This window comes from Labrus bergylta, chromosome 5, assembly GCF_963930695.1.
Source record: "Labrus bergylta chromosome 5, fLabBer1.1, whole genome shotgun sequence".
NCBI lineage: Eukaryota > Metazoa > Chordata > Actinopteri > Labriformes > Labridae > Labrus > Labrus bergylta.
The window spans coordinates 14,871,190-14,891,733 of NC_089199.1; the positions used below are offsets into that span (position 1 = coordinate 14,871,190).

The 20,544-nt window shown below is 40.4% G+C and overlaps 1 protein-coding gene across 3 annotated transcripts in view; it reads left to right on the forward strand.

The window, feature by feature from the left end:
- Positions 1-2,680: 2,680 nt before the first annotated feature.
- Positions 2,681-20,544, forward strand: part of LOC109993744 (zinc finger protein 385A) — a 29,529-nt gene continuing 11,665 nt past the window's right edge. The window contains exons 1-3 of one of the 3 annotated variants that reach the window (XM_065954949.1): positions 2,681-3,164; positions 12,837-13,044; positions 18,286-18,431. In XM_065954949.1, coding sequence (XP_065811021.1) covers positions 18,357-18,431 — 75 coding nt within the window. In that variant the 5' untranslated portion in view covers positions 2,681-3,164; positions 12,837-13,044; positions 18,286-18,356. Of the gene's footprint in view, positions 3,165-6,884; positions 7,328-12,836; positions 13,045-18,285; positions 18,432-20,544 lie in introns of those variants that run through there. The other 2 variants (XM_020646808.2, XM_020646809.2) reach the window with 2 other exon arrangements.

Below are 20,544 nucleotides of genomic sequence, written 5' to 3' on the forward strand. Positions count from 1 at the left end.
AAATTACAACTGTTTCATGAAACACAAGAACATTGCTTGAAACTGAAAACTATTTCACAAAACTTATAACCAGACACATAACACATTCTGTAATGAGCTCCAGCTCCATTTCCATGCAAGACCAAAGTTATCTCTACAGTAGCATCTATTAACAGGAATTGATGTATGACTGTTGCTACAAATTTGGGTTTTGTACAATACAAGATGTGTAGGTTTACCCTTTCAGTTTTCATGAAATCATTTTTTTATTAACTGATGTGCTTTTTCACTTTGTGAATTTTATTTTGTCCTGCAGATTCTTTTTGTCTTTATTTTTCTGTTGTTTTTTTTAACATTTTGTTAAATATTTGTACATTTTGTGAAATGGTTTAGCGTTCCATGACATTCATTAAATGTTATTATTTTTTATGGATCCAGTGATTTTCTTTTTGCAGCTATGAAATGTTTGTACATTTGAAGCAACAAAATGTACAGCAACCTAAAAATAGAAGTATTTAAGTCAATCTTGTAGTACAATAACTTTAAACAGAGATAATAGTGTCGCTCTCATATCCACAGCACAGCCTGGTTGCCTGCAATTATCACCATGTAACTTTGGCAGCTGCCTGCGGTCATCTCATGAGAAGTGCATACGGTTATACGACACTAATTAACACAATAATCTTCAGCCGTCTCTGTACTGTTGGATACAATGGCTGAGGCTAAGAGATGGAAGGGGACAGTGACGGATGAAGCGGGACTGATTCAGCAAAGAAGAGAAAAAGAAAGTGACAGGGCAAGATTCAGGACTAGAGGAGTTATTGGACAGGCTTTTACATGTTGGCGAGAGCCTCGTGAAACAGGTTGCAGGCAAAGGCGCCCTTCTGAGCAGCCTGTTTAAGTTGGTTGTCACCTACATTTGCCTGACTGAAGTAGGTTGCAACAGTGTTTCTTTGCTCATTTTAATATGGCTTTGTGTGACGGCATTTCCACTGAGGCGATGTTGCAGTTGCAGTGTGTGCAAAACGCAGCATATTCATTGGCTGGTACTTTTCAAAGGAAGCTGTAACTCTCCAGTAGTGTTGGGACTAAAACTGTAACTATCTATTTAGTAAAATACCAACATGAATATGGCTACAGTGTTATTTGAAATGTGCAAGTTGTCACCGCTAAATAATGTGAGCACTAATTTTGTTTTGATCGTTGTTTGAAAAATAATATTAAGTCCTTTGTCAGTTTACGAATCTGTTGTTTATTGCCGGTAACATGTAGTTAGCATACACCTTCTACCTCGGCTATCTATCTTACCTCTGTCTATCTTTTACATGTCTCATAGCTTTTATGATTAACCACTATCACCACCTTGTGGTCAACTGTAATAGCACTTGATCATCGCACTAATATGCGTACTGAGAGAAAAAGATTTCCCAAGTACTTACTTTTTGATAGTAGTAACTGTAACTAGTTACTAATTTTCAGTTACCTGCTGAACAATGCTCTCCAGAGGCTGACTTTCTTTTCATTATCACCGCTAGCCTACCTGTCGCTATGCAACAAGTCCTGTTAGTATGATAAGCTAGGCTAGCTATGCAACTGCACCAACCCAGAGATTGATTGACACAACAATACAGACAAATCAGTATTGAACTTTGACCCCTGATGCATTAGTGATGTTTTCTCTATGGATTCAAAAACCGACAGCCTTGACAACGACATTGATTAATATACAGACAAATCAGTGTTGCCAGCAAAGCAAGGATGAATCGAATAGGTACATGAATTAGAAATGGCATGAATAATAAGATGGACCCAAATATGACCTCCAGCAGTGACCTCCGTTGTCCATACATACACGTAGTCTGTACCCTTTGTGATGATGATTATGACATCAAGTCGGCAAGTCAGGCGAATCATATTTTTTTCGACTTTCGGAGTTGTTTTTCCGACTTGAGCAGGTGTTCATGTGCATTTTACAACTCTGAGACTCATTTTTCCCATGTTTCCGACACCACATGAATGCACCATAAGGCACAAGCAAACTGGCACACAAGGACGGAAACACAGATAACAAGACACAAGTGAGACACATCAGGTAATCACAGATTCAGGGAGAAACTGGGGGAAGGGCAGGAAGGATCATACCTTAAACGAGGCACAGGGTAAGAAACCAAAATAAAACAGGAAACACAAGACATAAAACACAAGGATAACAAAATAAAATACATAACTAGCGTGGAGCTGTGCCAGAAAGAAGCTAGTTTGGCAGAACCAATTGTCTGTGCACTTTTTTCCAAATCAAACAAACATGTCCGTCTGCAAGCCATCTTTAATCTGCAATCATATTTCTTTTTGCGTCAACATTTCCTTCTTCTCCTTCATGTCTCTCAAGTTACAACGACTTGCAGTCCTCCTTCTGCTCAACAACAGCACACACACAGACACGCACGCACGCACACACACACACACACACACACACACACACACACACACACACACACACACACACACACACACACACACACACACACACACACACACACACACACACACACACACACACACAAATCCATGTTTCCTCTGATCTTCCATCAGTAGCCAGATCCCCCTCCTCTGTGTCCTGCCCCTCCTCCTCGTCACTATCTCTCTCTCTGCCGGTGTCTCTCTCCCTCCACAGTTGTCATCACATATTAAATTCCCCACGTCCTAAGAAGCAGAACGAGCCTCTGGAATCTAGTGCACTGGTTTCGCTTCACGGAAAGAGGTGACGGTATGAAGGGTGACGGTATGAAGGGGAATCACTGAAGTTAGAAAAGACCACAGAGAGGGATTAATGAGAATCTGAGAAGAGTTAGGGAAATAGACTGTGAGGAAGATGATCAAGCTAAACATCAAGCCACCTGCTGTTTAATGCAGCGACATTGCTGGCATGTGGCTGCCTGTGCACAGTGGTTCCCTCTCCTCCCTCCAGCTGACGGCTGCAGGATCCGCACTCAAGTCGACGCTTGCTGCCTTATTTATCTTTTAGCAGTAACGTAAAGCAAAAACGTTCACTGATTCCGCTCATATAAAGGATCTCTGTCTGTACATCTTCATGCCGGCTGACACACTGACCTTTGGGAAAACTCTACTGGACGTGGATCACTTCAAGCCACGTGAATAACAGAGGCGACCTATGTGGAGCTCAGGTAAGCTCATCACAGACTACTGAGCAATGTGAACCCACCGACAACCTCGAGCAGTCCTCCTTTGATCACCTTAAAGTAACCGAGGGGTGTGTAATGCCCTCATTATTGCAATATTCAGAGCAGAAAGAAAGAGGGGGTGACAGAAGACTTTGAAGGTTTCTCTTTTTGATGAAAGTTAGGGTCGTCTCCAACTAATGTCAGCACTCAGAGTCCGATAAGAACCTACACTTGTTCCTTGTCTGACCTCTGACCTTTATCGTGAAGTTCCGACATGATGCAGAGAAGGAATGATGGATGAAGGGAGAGAGAAAGAGAGCATGCTGAGATACAGACAACTCTTGATGTGCACTTCATAACATCCCACAAGTTGTTCCTCCACCAGTATCACAACAGGAGAGTTCTTGAGATACTGGAGTGGAAGTAAGTTTTTAGTTTTGAAGGCATGGATTCAAATGATTGTAAATTGTTACAGAATCTCAATGGGGAGACGTTCTGCAACAAAACAGTTTATAAAAATGCAATCGGATCAATTTTTCCCCCTACTCAGGACCTGTAGGGTCCTACTCATGCCTACGCCTTGAGCTGCTAAGAACTCAAAACATCATCTCCATTATATCAGGTCAAGTCACTACTAGTCATGTGATCTCAGTCAATCATGTGATATGAGCTGATCTTACATGCTGGGGATTTTTGAGTGGAGTATTTGCTGCTTAGTAAAAATATATATTAAAAAATATGCACCCAAATAACAAACTGATAATACAGTTTATGATTAATGAGTATTTTAACATTACAAAATGTCAGAAAATTGATATTTTAAATGGTCCAGTAAGTTTAAATATATTAAACATAGTAGATAAGTTGAGTTAATTACTCAACAAAGCATGGTGTGTCTGTATGTGTGTGTGTACATTTAACAGTGAACTTGACTCCTCATTCCAAGGGTACAGGTTTAGCCCAGACTGTGTGTGTGTCTCTGTGTGTGATTTTTTTTGTGTCCATTCTAGTAACAACTATTTTAACCTCTGAGGTGCAGTAAACTGACGCTCTGCTCTCTGCCCCTCCAGCTCTCACTCTGCAACAGAAGTTTTAGTTAAACAACCACACACCTTCATACTAGCTTGATATTGTTATCAGAAATCAGGGTTTCTCAGAAATTACTTTAAACAATTGGATTGTGTAAAACATAGAGTTAAACATAATTCTGATGCAGGATAGAAAACTGCAGTAAAATATGTGAGAAAAGTTAAACGTTCATGAGTAGATTTCATCTCTTTGTCTCTGTCAGTTTTCCTTTTAACCTGCAAGGGTCCGATTTAACATAATTTTAGGGGCAATTCACGTGTGAAAGACATTAAATGAAGAATGCGTTAAATGTAGGCAGGACTCCTCAGGTCTCCTCAGGGCTCAACGGTAACGATCACAGCTAAAATTAGAGCTCAACAAGCCTGTCGACACAGTTATGGCCTGCTGGGGCAGTTTGACAGAACTGATAGGGTGGCTGGGGCCACACTCGACTGACACATACTTGCTCACACATATACATATAAACAAGCCTTGTGACTACTCTGCACTCAAACATTTTTTATCATTTCATCTATACTTTTTAAATAATTTGTAACTTATTATTACATAAATAAATATTATGAGGAATGTAACTCCACCTCAACTGTGTTAGGCATTTACTGCATGCGTTCAGTGTACCTGCCTACCAGAAACAAGTCCACTTTTCAAACACTTAGATTTGATCAGAAAATTAGTATTGTTTCCTGTCTTTTATTTAGAGAAGTTTGGCGGTGAATCCATTTTTTTTAAAACGTTAACTCAGATTACGGGGCTGAGCAAAATATGATTATTAGCTAAAAACAACCAACGTTTTTTTAAAGCAGCAAATACAGCAGGGGTTTTCAAAAAAGCTCTGCTCTCTAGCAAATAGCTGTGCCACCAAACAAAAGCAAATCTACCCTCTTTAAAGTGATGACAAAGTGAGCTTGAAACACTAGAGAAGGTTCAGTGGGCCTTAAGTCTTTTGTTTCCTTTTTTTAATTGTTTCTGTCACAATCTTTAAATTATTTTACTTTACTTGTGTTGATATCATGGTAAAAATACTGCATGAAAGGGGCATGCAGCTGAGATTAAGAATCAATCACTATCTACTTTATCTTTGAAAATGCTATGGAATAGTTGTTTAAATGTGGATGAAAAAAACCCGAAATAAACAGTTTAGATTAGTCAATTTTATAACTAAATGCATTCAAATATACTGAGACAAACACATGTATAAGCCTCTATTGTCACTGTGCCTGTACAGTAAAACTGCTGAGAACACTTCTATAGACTCCTGCAATAGAGTCTTTTTATTATAATTCTGACAGCTCTTGTATGTATAAGACGCTGTGCATTGTAAGTAAAAGGTTAGCTTAATTGAGATACGTCTTAAAGGCGTAATTATATTGTACAATATTCTATCAACCTTGCAGTAACATCTTGCAATTCTAAAACTGAAAAAAAAAAAAAAATAGTCAATCGTTTTACCAAGTAAGCAACTAAAAGCCTTCACTTGCATCCCCATGAGACACGCACATGCAGGATGGTGTGTCACCCGAGTCCAGTGATCTGGTTTCAGTTTCCCATGATGACATCCATTAAAGTCATGCTGGATCTGACCCTCCTGCCTCAGACAGCCACATTAGCACCTGGCCCATTGGCCACAACAATACACCTACCTGCATTATTCAGCTCAACTCGACTAATGAGGAAACCTTATCTCATGCACAAAAAACCCTATCGTGGGATCACACAAGTTAAACAAACAGCATTTGTTGTGACGACGGTTCATCATAATATGATGAACATACATGAATATTATTATCATGACTTCTTTTTCCAGTCAATCCTTGAAACGCGCTGCCTCATTTGCGTTAGAGAGTCTGATAGTCATGAATACACTTTAGCAAAGTGTTTATCTTTAGAGACAATTCTGGGAAATGTTGTCACAGTTGGGCGTGCAGATGGCTCACTTTTTGGGCTCATTCAGCACTCCCTGTGTGTCAAACAGCTGTCATCGACCTCCTTCATCCTGCTGTTCCAACACATCTTCAACATTTCTTCACCTTCCTCTCCATCTCTAGTCAGTCTGTGTTAACCTCAATCTATCCCCGCCCCCCCCCCCCCCCCCCCATGCTTCATCGAGTGTCGGGAGCTGTCAGCCTGTGTCGCACTTCAGTGTCCACTTTTTTTTGTTCTGCAAGAACAGAGCACGAGCTCTGTCAGCATTGTAAAGAGTTTACTCTTGTCTCTGTGTAAACAGGTAGAAAGAGAGACAACAGCAGGTACAGCACAGGGGTAGGGGGCGTTGTGAATGCAGACATAAAATGTACTCAAGACATGTTTCAGATGCAACTGGGGTGAGGTGCAAGGTAGACAACAGAGCGTGACAAGAGGGGAATAAAAATTGTTAGAGGTAAACAGTAGAAAAAAGGGTGACAGAGGGAAAGGCAGAGCACAATTGACAGCAGCATTATCACTCTGCCTCCTGAATCAAACACGCAAAGAAAACGCTCTGCACCGACTGCTGCCATTGGCTGAACCTTCAGCCTATCATGGCTCGGGAATGCAAGGTGCCTTTAGGTTATAGCCAACCCCAAAAGATGAGAGAGGGAGAGAGAAGAGAGAGAGAGAGAGAGAGAGAGAGAGAGAGAGAGAGAGAGAGAGAGAGAGAGAGAGAGAGAGGCATGCTGTGGTGCAGAGGTTCCTCCAACAGTGCACAGCTCCATCTCAGCTGCATTCTCTGCTGTTCCTCCTGCTGGACTGAATATATAATAGTGAATAAATTACAGGCTCTCTTGCAGTAGTTTGAGTGTATGTTGTGTTGCGGTCAGGACTGCTGCTGCTGTACTGCTGTACCGCTCCTCCTTCTCTTGCAACAGCTGGCTGGGCTGGAGATGTGTGTCGAGATCTGAAGGAGAGGCATCTCATGTGGTAGAGGGGAAGAAGAGGAGGAGAAACAGCGTAGGGATGCAAAGTGAAGGTTGTAACGCCTCATGTCTTCTCCATGTTGAGTTTTGAGTCACGTCAGTAGCAGATCGAGGAAGAGAAGAGTCAAGCAGGAGGAAAGCGTTCTACAGAGAAGTTGACAGTGGAAGGATACAGGATGATCTTGGGTAAGAGCATCAGAAAGGATTCGTCTCTCACTTTATATGGATTGGATTGATTTCTTGTTACACTTACATTCCTTTTCTGTGAAGGTAGGTACGTTTGGCAAAAAGTTTGGGCTGCATGTGCTTTAGTCTCAAACTTAGTTGTACCTTAGATGATCTATTTACTATGTTAAATAGTTAAGTTCACATGAAGACGAGTGCATCATGGTAGGGTTGATTTAGGAAAAATGCATAGATTGTGTGAGAAAGATTAGTTACTGTTTTTGTTAATTTAACGTTCCAAACAGAAATACAATCCCAGCATTCCCTGTGTTGGGAGAGGAAAGTATTGCAGTAACTATCTGACGCTATTACTCTGAAACACACATGCACACTGACACACACACACACACACACACACACACACACACACACACACACACACACACACACCCACACACACACAAGGACAGATAAGAGGCAAACCCGCATTTTGAAGCTGAAAGATCCAATCCATTTACACACTTAATATTACCACATTCAGCTTTTCATATATTTTAAGGAATCTTTTCCAAAAAAGAAAGCCCAGTGAAGGTCATATTTAATTTCAGATACTCCAACCTGACCCTCAGTCAAGAATGTCTTGGTGATAGTCCAACTTCAGTGATCAGTCATCTCATCTTCTCACTGGTTCAAGTGGCCTCACCACTGACAGAATGTCCGCATGTCATTCATCAATATAATCTCCTGCCTCGTTAACAAACATTATTATCATACACCTCTCAGTTTTCATGGCCAATGTTCATTCAGTCTGAGGATTAAGTATCCAGACTGCTTAAGTGCAGTCTCTCGCTCACTCAGTGTTAATACAAAGGCTTAAACATAACGTATCCACTCAGACAGGAGAAACATACGTGCACTTGACTGAGTGTAGATTTTCTGTACTTTTTTTTTTTTTTTTTTATGTGACGCAGTCTTTTACATTAGATTTCACCATCAAATACAAACACTTTATCTTGTCAGACTAACTCTTGTTAATTCATATTTGACCAGTTCATTTTTGTTTGCTTGCTCTCATCGCTGCTCAAGTCTCGAGTGATTTGGCAGTAAGTTTGAGCTGGTGGTAATCCCGCTGTGGAGCTTTAAATATGTGTGTGCATTACACACTAAACACACTGACACTAGATCACAACAACATGGACTGATCAGGTCTGAAATATTGTGTTAGTTTCCTTTAACGCAGACTAGGATGGAAACCAAAATAGTTTTGGTGAAATGCAACGTCAGTGAAAGTGTTGATAAGAAAAGATGGAGGGACAAACACAGAGAAAGAGCCCCTCCCCCCCCCTCCATTAGTCTGTTATGTCCTCTCCATCCAGCAGCGCCTTCTAAATACTTCATTTCTTAAGCAAAGCTTAAACATGTTGACACAATCGGCAGCTAAGTATGAAAGAACTGTGCACAAGCCTGCTTATCTCTGCCTGTGCAGAGGAGCAGGAAACAGTTTAGTAACTCTTGTGTGATTTTAACGATGAATATTTCAGACCCTGCAGGTTTGAAGTCTTTATTTATTTAAAAATGGGCCAAGGCTTTTTCCAGTCTGACGCAAAGACCTCACTCATCGCTATAAAAAAAGCTTTGTGGCTTGCATCACTATTCATCCATCTAATATAAAGGAACCAATAAATGTGTGCTGTGTGTGTTTGGGGATGTGCATACAGCCAACACACACATAATTCAACCACTCATCAATGTCCTCCAAAAGACTCACAGGTGTAAGCTGTCTCAAACAAAAGTGTGACCTTTGAATGGAGGCGATGCAGTGAGGGATGAAAAGTATTGACATTTAAAACAGGAAAATGTGTCAGCCACTCAGTATGTTTGATGAGGTGACACATATTGCACATTTGTGTGTGAATCAAATTATTGCTTAGGACAAAACCAGCACGAATTACCAATGAAGAGAAGGACCAGTGGCTGTAAAGGTCTAAAGTTAGAGTTTATGTTTCATATGCAGTCTGTTCTCACAAGAAAAAGCTTTCATTTTTCATTCAGCCTGAAAAATCTTGGTCCAATATTTACCTGTCAAGGAGCTCAAATGACAGTTGGAGTATGACTCTTACCTGTCATCAGAAAAGGAAAGAAAAGTCTACGTTTAAAAGCACTGATAGAAAAGCTTTGACTGTTCAGGTTTGTAAAGAAACGGCCTCTCTGCGCATATTGGTACATTTTTGTGTTTCAGACAGTTTCAGTGAACTATTACGTCCACATACAGTATCTAAAATGAATGAAAGATGCTGGATGATTATGTGTGAAGCTTGGCATTTAAATGTGTCTTTTACATTGTTATTTATTCATTTTAATGCAAAAGTCCATCGACCACCGGTGTGAACAGTACAGTTTGCTGTGGGAGAAGTTTGGTGTCAGTTGCGAGTGGTGTGAGTTCGATCTTTGTGAGTCCGATAATTTTGACTTTCTTTAATGTATTTGCTTACTTTAGATGCTGACAGAACCAGATGTACTATTTTGTCTTCTGTTTGTGTTTTTTTTAGCTCTTATATTTGTCAATGAAGCGAAAACAAGAATAAACAAACTAGAAGAGGCTCGACTTTTTTTCAAATAGATGACTTTATCTTTATATACGGATCCTTCGTTAGTATTTGAGTCTCAGAAGTGTTCTGATTTTTGGTTTTAAAAGTGGAATGAATAGTTGTCCGTCCCTCCTAGAGACTTAATCGGTGTCAGACAATAGCCAATGGGCTCCCACTCTGGATCACTTAACAGGGAGATCATATTGCCAATGTTCCCATTGTACATTTATTCATTCAAGAGGTCAACCTTTTTAATTATAGGAGAAAAGACTGGCTAACATAGGATTTATAACTACTCATGTACTCATTACCAAGAAAAGCCACCGATTAAGAAAAAAAACAGGTGACACAGTGGTTACATTATGTCACCTGGGTAATGCAGTTTATCCAGATACATTATTAATTGCTGAAGGGATCTGGTATGGACAGAGCAGAAAAGAGAACCAGCAGCATGAGAAATTACAGAGGGCGAGAAGAAGTCACCAAAGTCACAAAAAACAGTAGAACATTTTGTGACCATTTATAAAATAAATTATTAAATAAATCACAAAATACATTTTAAAGATAGATTGAGGACATGATAAACAATAAGCCTGCTGTTGATGTTTCAGGAAAATGCTTTAAGGTTTAACCCCTGGATATCTGTGCAGTATTTCATTGCAATCCATTCAATAATTAGAAATGAACAACATTTACACATTTTCATGACAATCACTCAATCACAATCAGTGGCACAAGTGGTGGCCCATGGATGGACATTATCATGAAGTCCTTTTGCATAGTATTGAATGTTTTTATGGTTTTGGAGGGCCTGCTGGTATCACTGTGTCCAATCAGGAAATGTTTGTTAATGTTGCTTTGAGAAGCTTGATTTATTATTTTGTCATTTGTTCCTTGTCCTAAATTGTTAGCAGTTGTGACTTTTTTCTGAAATAGGGCACTTGCTGTGATTTTACTCCTGGTATAAAGGTTGAATAAGTATTTTTTAAGCACATACTTTTCTTAGTTCTTAGAGGACTTGTTGGCCATAATAATAAAGTAGAAGGTCTTAAAAAAAACCTGCAGCTCAGAACCTTAAGTCCCTCACTTTATGGTTCAAAGGATCAAGAGTCGAGAGGGCACATGGGCAGATTATTACAACTCTTTGTTGTTTATTGTCCTGAAGCTATGCAGACCACAGCTGACTCTTTCCCTCCATAACCTGCTCGTGTCACTTTGAGACAAAGCTATAGAATGAAACCACACTCTGCCCTTGAGGCTCCCAAAATGCAGCCTGTAATTTGTGCTTCTCGTCAAGCTATATGTTTTTCAGCTTCATGCATCATCCTTTTGTTCTATTTTGATTATGCATTCATTGCCTTTGTGTGTTTTTCTATTTATTCTATTGTATTAAATCATAAGGAGATGCACCTGGCTTATGTGCCTCTGATGCCATTGTTGCATGTGTGTGTTCACCTTTTTGCACATGTGCCTTTGTGTGTTTGTTTTGTGTGATCTTTCAGCAGGTGTGTAAATGGTCTGGCAAACAGAATAATAATGTGGGGAAGGGCTGTGGATCATGTTGGCACAGTGATCTCCTAATGGCCCTCACTTTGCTGTGTATGATTTGATGTAGTGGTGCTTTCTGCTTCTAACTGTGTTACATCATGACTGCAGTGTCATGAAAGAAAGTTGGCAGCAAAGTTCAGGTTGTTCGGACAACTCCCTGAACAGCTGAAGCCTGAGAGGAGCTAGGGAGAGGCATATTTTCAGGAGACTCTTCAACAAACTCAGAGTGAACGTTTGAAACTAGCCAGACATCAGGCACATACAAATTATATCAATGTGACTGTTTCATATAAATACGGTTGAAATCAAATCTTGTCTGATCTTTCAGTATTTGTCAACCTAGGTGGACCTTTTCCATCTTGCCCCTTTTAACTATTAGATTATTTTGCTCATTAAGTACATAATAAGGAAAACTGAAGCAAGAGTCTTATGGATTGGGGAAAGGAAAGTCAGCTGGACAGCTTTCCAACAAACTGGTTAGAATTGTGAAATAAACAGAGGTCTCCAGTTCATTTCAATTAATTGCCTCCCTCATGCCTCTCAAGTTATTACAGCCTCTAGAGGTCTCTGACACTTGAAGGTAAAAAGATTCAACTGTTTTGATTATATTAAGGCTAAGGGTTATGAATGTATTTGCATAATAAGGGGCTGGTTGATTCGACTGACAGGTAGGCGTATTTAGCTGTTGGCCAGGCCCAGGACGTTTAAGATCCACCTCAACTCAAGTCTGGAGTCTGTATTTCCAATATGGAATATATACTAATATTTCCAGTATTTCCATTGTTGGGCTTCTTAATGCCTCTTCAGAAACCAATGGGTGATGTCACTGGAGCTCTGTCCATGTTTTAAACAGTCTATGATTGGGACAAAATTATGTAATTTTTTTAATTGAATTTCACAAAATGTTTTCACTTGAAGAAAAAGGCAGGTTCTAACATGGTGGATCCTTGTTGGAATAAACAAAGATTGCAAAAACAGTGAGTCAGTCAAACTTATGTAAAGTACACCTGTAGCAAAAAAATGCTGCACTATAACGCACAACCACACCAACTGAAGGCATCAGGCAAACAGAGTGGACCCCATATGACCCAAACTTCAAACTCCATGTATCAGGATTTGTCTGAATTCTTAAAACAAGACATGACATGCAGGCAACCTTCAGGGAGGCCGACAAAATAACCCAAAATTGTTCATGCGTGTATGACATTTTTCATGTGACAGGCAAAGGTTAACTCCTACAAACGTTTGAACCGTCTGGACTGTTTTCATTGCTCTGACAATGTAACCATGAGATTTTGAACACATGACCAGTATAGTGTGTCACATGCTGCAGTGAGTATAACTGCTTTCTTTAGTTAACAGATGGGTTTTTTTTTCTGTGCATTAACCTGCAGGTTACCATGGCTTTTTACCTCCTCTGGTCACCTTGGACTCACCTCAAAACATGCGGCTCCCTCCCCCTCCTCCATGCTTCCCTTCTTTTTCCACCTCATCTCCCCTCCTCAGCCAGACCTCTTTTCCTCGCTCAATCGACTTCAGCCACTCAGCCTCGCCTCCATTATTTCCAACCAAAGTCCTCATCTCTGGTTCCTCACTAACCAGGTCTTTTTTTTCTTTTTACCTCTTCATGATGTTTCATAATCCACCACTACAGAGAGAGAAACATAATTTTTGAGAAATGAGAAATTGTGAGAAATTGTAAGTAAGGACAAGTTCAAACAAGCTATGTTCTACATTTGTTACATAATGATTTTTAATTTTAATGAGAGCAGGGTTGAATCTGTTAGGGGAAACAAAAGTCATCATTAGTTACGAATACTGCATTCAATCAGATCTCACTGCATGAGCTAACACATATATACACACACACACACACACCCATGCACATTTCCAGTGAAAGAGGGCTTCTGAGCATTCTCTAGGAGGTGGCATTTAAGTGTGGCCACTGGGGCGCAGAGCATCTATCATTAAAATAAAGTACGGGCTGAAATCAACTGTGTTCTCCTTCAGCAGCACTCAGCCCTCCTCTTCACCGTGTCCTTCCCTCACACTGCCCAGACCTCACTCGGACGAACAATAATCAGCAATGAGCCAATAAGTTACTCCTTTTCAACAATTCAGAGTATAAAGGTTTGTGTGTGCAGTGTTTTCTGTCGCCTGCTTAAGGTTGAAACAGCTGCCTTTGACTTGAGGCTAAGCCGAGCTGCAGTAAATTGGATTTCATGCTCAGTCCTTCACAGTAGCAGTATGCGACACTAAGACAGACCCCCCCACCCAAAGTTAATACTCTGTTTCTTCAAAAGTTTACATTACATTTACACCACATGTATGAAAGATGATGTAAAAAAAAAAAAAATCATTTAAAGCATTTATACAGCTGTTCTTGTAGGTGGTTATTTTGTTATGTCACTTATTCCAAAAATGTGGGGGCTCAGCATTCCTGCCACAGAACAGCAAACAGAAGTCATAAAGCATTTAAAAAGATGGCAATCATTGACTTGGAAATTGTCATCTGTCAAATAATCTTGGATCAACTGTTTTTCACATTGTGTTGCAGAAAAGGGTAAACAACAGAGTGGATCCAGTGGTTTTTCGGGGTAGCACTGCAGTGTTGTCCCTTGTTGCTGCAGTGAAATTGGAGGGGGGTCAGGGGGTAGGCATGCTTATCTGCCACTGAGGCTTAATTCAGAGTCTTCTGTGTAGAGAAGCCCATGCAGATGCAGATGTGAGGCAGCTGTCATCGAATGCCAAGCTTGTCCTCTTCAGTGTGGGTCTGAAAGTCAAGATGCTTTTTTGACCATTTATTTCCCTTTCTTTTTTGATAGAAAGCTGCAGAGCTTCTTCGATTCAGTCTTCATTCTGTCACCCATTCTCCTGGTCCCATCATGGAGCACTAAGATGGAGAAGGGGACCGAATACAGAGAGGCTCCAGCTGCGTCACTGACATTGACATTACCTCTGAGATCATTAAACCTAAATTGGCTAAATGAATTGCCAATTTGAGAGGCCTTAGTCACAGCATATTGGTGTCGGCACGCCAATGTGTGCACACACTGAGACGACTAGATCCTGTCTCTAGATGTCTGTTTTTCTTTTGTCCCTTTAGCCTGTATCTCTTCATTGCTGTCCAACTACCTTTCCCTCCACATTTCATGCAAAAATTCAATAAGCTATTACACAGGCATTGATCTTTTTCTCACCCAAACATTTGCATTAGAAAAAAGGGCAGTGTGATGAGGGGCTGGGTGAGAGAGCGCTGTCTGTGCATTTTAGTGGGGAGAAAAAGCAATAGACAGAGCGACCTAGATTTATAGAGTTTGGCAGCACTTTAACACTTTAACGCTCCTCAGAATGTGTCCAATCAATGCGCTCCCTCCCTGCGTGGCTGCTGTCGAAGAGAAGTGGCGTTCACTTATCTGATGTCATTGTAAATCACTCAGGAGGAGGGTTAGCTCATAAGATGCTGCTGCTACACTTACACCACATCCAGCTGCTGTGGAATGGTGCAGAATATCACCCAACCACTAAATCCATCACTCTGTTAGTGTCTCCACAGTAAGCCCAGACTTATAAGAAACAGGACTTGCTCTGACCTTTAAATCTGTGTGGCGTAAAATGAGATGCAGACGAGGATGCGAATCAGGAATACGCTTCACTAATCAATGAGGAAACACAATGATGATACCACTGAGCCAATCCATAAAGCTTAAGCGATAATTTCCCTCTATGTGCTTTAAGAACCACGTTTAATTACCTCAAAGACATTTTTCCACCTTGTATTTCAGATTGTGAAATAATAAGGATAAAAGTAGTAATCTTCTGTATTTTATATTAATGAAGTATATTAATGAACCACATACAAGTATCTAATTCCTCTGTGCCATTGAGGTCAATAAATGATTTTATAATACGTAAGTAAGAAACACTTGGTCTGGATGTTGTGTTCCTCTCCTTGCGTGAACATGGACAGTACAGTCTGAGTTTTGAGCGTAGACTTGATAAATATTGCATGTAGCAACTATGGCATCAACCATTAGTGTGTTGATGCCCCTTTTTGAAGCCTCCACTTTGGCATTTTGGCTGCCCCCATGTTGGTTCTCTGGAGCTTAAAGTGACCATATTTTTCAACACAAGCACTGGAGAGGAGAGAGGTGCAAATACCAAGTTACAAAAGCTTAACAGTATGTGGCTCATTCATTAGCTGTTTGTATGAGCTAGTCAATCTTTGTGTTTCCCACAGAATGGGATGTTGTTTGTAGTGGAAACAGAACAGGATTGTCACAGCAACTACCAAAGATAATTATGCATACGTTTGACGTCAATATAATTCGACCTCAAAAAGGTTGATATAGAAAGAGAGAGGAACTATAGAGACCAAACAGTGTTTTTGTTAACCAAACAGACTAAACATGCAAATGCTGCTGCAGTTCTGTATTTTAATATTGTCACACTGAACCAGCCATTGTGGCTAAAAATGTTTTACTTTCAGTTCTCATAATCCATGCTGTCACTCTCGACTCTACCAGAGATATTTTTTGCTTTAAATGTTGATTTTAGCACGGCTTTTGGTCAGAAACCAGAGGTTTTATGACTGTTTTACGAACCAGGTTTTTTATGAGAGAAACACCTGCGCTGCAATGCGTGCCCAAGTTTATTTAGCGCACTCTCGGCGTGACAGCAGTGAAGCTGTCAGCTGCCCTTTCAGCTGTGACACACACAGGTGCTTTAGGATGATTGCAGCAGTTATTACAAATTGACCTCAAAATAATTACAGACAAAACATCAGTAAGCCAGGACAATGGTCTCTAGTTGAGAATAATGTTACTGTTTTTTTAAGGCAGTATTTTAACTGGCCTGAGCGGGCCAGTGGAACATGCAATCAGCTGGCCCGGACTCTGTTATTCATGCGTCGGGGCCAGCGAGCCATTTATAATGTTGTCCAGCCCTACAACATATTTGGGTTAGGTCTGTCCCTTTGATTTAATGTCTTCAAATCGTTTATCATTATTTAAGGCCAGTGCCAGATTGCTTTTCCTTTATTTTTTTTAACCAAAGCTCAGCTCTCATTTACAATTGATCGCACTTTTGCCTTCATTATATCTGGTGTTGAGCATGTGTGTATCAACTAAGACTAAGATGTGTTATTATGGCTCTTTCTTCGTGCCACACAAACTTTGCTGTGGTTGCATTGGAGAGGTGATAATGGCGTCCATGTGAGCTGTGGCGTTCATGGCATGTCTGTAAGACATTTAAAGCATGACCTGCACATTATATCAAATTTCCCTCCTACCTCCCCTTTATTATGCAGCATACTGTATGCAAAATTAGCCAGACAAAAATGACAATAGCTACAGCTGAGCTTCAGCTGTCACAGCCTCACAAGGACTGACGCAGCCTGAAGAGGAATGCTAGAAGGAGTGACTTTCCCCTCCATCTATTTCTGATCCTGACAGCACATTCTTTTTGTCTCCCCTGCAGTCAGTGGAAGAAGAATCCTTTCTGTTACCAAAATAGCTTCTTCTCTCCCTCATTTGCACAAGTGACCAGTTTTCTTTACAAATGTAACAAATTGGTAAGTAGTCACCACAAAGCAGCGGCAAAAAAGGATGATGATTGCGTATAATCTCAGAGGAAGATTATTCAAATTCTCTCTGCGTAGCCAGATAGGGCCCCAAGCAGCCTGCTGGTGTACGCTACAGAAAAGAATAAGGGGAGAAAGAAAAGAGGATGAGAAGAGGCATGAACAAAACAGCTGGGAGGACTGGTACGGGGAGAAGTAGACTTGGGCGACAGTGGCAGGCAGACAGAATAAGGGACCATAAAATGGGGATAGAAAACTGCTTGGTGAGAGAGAGAGAGACAGAGGGAGAAATGGAGAAAAGGCTGATATCTGTGGCACCCCAGCTGCGAGGCTTAAGGAGCTTAGCCCTCCTGCCCATCACAGAAGACTCCTCAAGTGCAGGCATTCAGTGCTGCTGAGCTACGACTGAGAAAAAAAAAAGTGAGCAAGAAAGGCAGAGATGTGTGTTGGGCTCAGTATAAGGGAAAACTAAGCAGAAGATGAGGGTTTAGATTTTGAAACAGGGGATAGAACTCATCTTAAATCAGGTTCAGTTTAGTGTTTAGTGAAGCTTCATTTTGGGGAATACTCTGAGAACATTTGTTTTGTTGCAAAGAGTTTGATGAAAAGATCAATAACCAATCAAATGTCTGCACCATAATAATGAAGCTGCAACAAGCAGTTTGGTCTCAGAAATATGTGGAAAGATAACATTCTCTTAACACTGCACGGTGTAGGGGTGGCACATTGTGTATGAAGATTTAACAGCCTGCATCACAGAAAGAATGACGATGGAAAGTCAACTAGCATCTCCTTTTGTAGTGGACACACAACTCCTTCAGAAAGTCAGTTGAGGCCGTGTAAGGAGTGAAAAAGTTTGCTTGGGGTAGGGAGCCGAAGTGTTGATGGCTTGTGATAAGAAGTCGCAGTCATTTCAAGAATTTATAAAAGGAAGGATGAGCCCTTACTAATTCACTTAGTTAGAGTAACCTTCTAAAAAAAAACAACAACAAAACACAACACATTGTGGTTATGTCATGGACTCCAGTACTGAGTTGCTCCAGCTACATGTAAGTTCGAACCTAGCCTAGCTGGAAGCCTCATACTGACATCATAACAACATTGATCGTTTTATCTCACTTTTGGTGTACGTTGATTTCCAAAAATATTTTGTAAAATATACATTAAAATTTCTGAAAAGACTTTTTCATCTGTTAACTGACAAACCATGTACAATGTCTTCATTTTGTGAGAATCTTATTTATCCTCCTCATCTTCCACAGGAAGTGTAAACCGACCGGGGCCGGTCCCTGCCTTCCTCAGGAGTCCCACTGTCATCCCATCCCCACTGGACATGAAGCACTTCCTCCAGTTCCCCCTGGAGTCACCTCACTCGGCCGGCATCGGCCTCTTCCACAACTTTAACACAGTGAGTGCTTACCTGCTATATGAACAAAGCGTGTGCACATTTTCTTATCCTCTTGTTTCACACAATCGAAGACAGAGATGAGATTCAGTCGTCATTCCGGAGCATTGCCTTCTGAACGAAGACAAGGGATGAAGTGTTTAGGATTTGTACCTTTATAAGCCAAAATGATAGGGTCACAGCTGTTTACTTTTTATTCAGCAGAGTGAGTTTCAGCATAATTAAGGAAATGCCTGGTGGAGTGTTTTACTGCATTAAAATGAGTAACAGCTAATCAACTGTATAAGAGGCACAGGCTGTGTTCTCTACAGTCAGCATTTTCTATGGCTCCTTCTCATTTCCAGATTGGGTTTCATGTGAAGGTCAGTGTGGCGACAAGCAGAGATTCACATGCATCTCACACACACACACACACACACACACACACACACACACACACACACACACACACACACACACACACACACACACACACACACCTTATAGTCATGCACTCAGGCAAAATGATCTGTCCGCAGGTTAGTGATTCATCCTGCTTCAGTGAGGACATTGAGTGTGGCCACTAACACCAGAACATTGTGGGTTGGCCAGAATGCACTGACAGGAAACAGAGAAAGGGAAACAGACAAATACATCTGGTTATTTTGTTTAAACCGTTGAGTGTTCCTGCTTGGGACAAAACTTTTAGTGGGGTTGTGGGAGTTATCCAGAGAACCCAAATCAGGTCTGTCCCACCAGGATTACAGGTAGTTTCCGGCAATTAGGATTCTAAGGAGTATACAGCAGTCCTCACCTTTGTGAATAGAGACATGAGCTGCACACTGAGTCCTGTGCAGAGGGAGACAATGAGCCTGTCACTCTGAGGATTTGTAACAATCCAGAGGAAAATATTTTTTCAGTTGGTCAAATTATTAAAGTAAATGTCATTACTCTTTGCGTATATTTCAGAAAGTGATTGTACTCCTAAGTAGAATTCCTAAGATTGAATTATATTAAATAACATTTGATATCTTTAAAGGTTTTCCTTTTAGAAAAAAAAATCAACTTAACTGGAATCTGTAAATGTGTCTCAGCCAGAGTAGGACTGGTGTCTCAGTTCCTCTCTAACCCGGTTAACAGCCTGAGGAGATTAGAACAATGTGCAGGGCAACATGGCTAAAATGATCATCACTTAATTTGCTTTGCATTGTTCCAGACGGCTTTCACTTGCATTTCATGTGTCTTGAGTATTTTTTTTCCGCTTTGCTTTAAATAACAAAGCCTGGATTACAAGATAAAAGATTAAACCTCTGATGTTATATTTGTAATCTTGTATTTGTTTTTGTTTTTTTTGAGGCAGCTTTGACAGTGAAAGCCCAAGAAGGTTGAACTCATTTCATAGTCGACTTTTTAGGTGTTACCAAATCAACCAAGACTGAAAAATTGGAGATTATCACTTCAAAATGGTTAAATACATGCAATACTAAGGAATGGTTAAAGACTTTAAAGTCTATTTTAAATTCCAGCTTTTCTCTACCTTTCATTTTGGTTGACAGGTCACCACCCCAAAGAAAGGCACTCACTTTAATCATAGAATTCACATCATTGCTGTGCGATCGTATTTATTTTACCAAAACATGAATGTCTTTACCGCGTTTCACTGTCCTGTGCAGCCAATTAAGACATTTCTGGAATGGCGGTACGGTTTACAATTATCATTGTGTTGGCAGTCTACATCCAGTGTGAAATTTTGCTTAAGCTAACCCTTTGTTGACGTCATTTTCAGACGCAGACCCAGCGCTCTGATGTTAGATTACAAGATAAACAAACAGGGACGTCCATCACATAGAGAGAACTGTATAACTGTTGTAATGTAATTTCTTTTCATGTACACTTTTTTTTTAAATAAAAATAAATAGCACATTTAGGTGATTCAATTCAGCCAATGATGCAGCACGCATTAAGCTTTCACCTTATTACACTTCCTCTCAGCCAGAGATTACCTTTCAAGTTTTTGTTAGTTTGGCATCAGCAGGATGTAAACTGAAGTCAACATGACAACGATAGAATCCAATAAGGTATGGGGGTGGGGGGTTTGTTTTTGGTAGCACTTTTGGAAAAAGTAATTTGAAGGTGT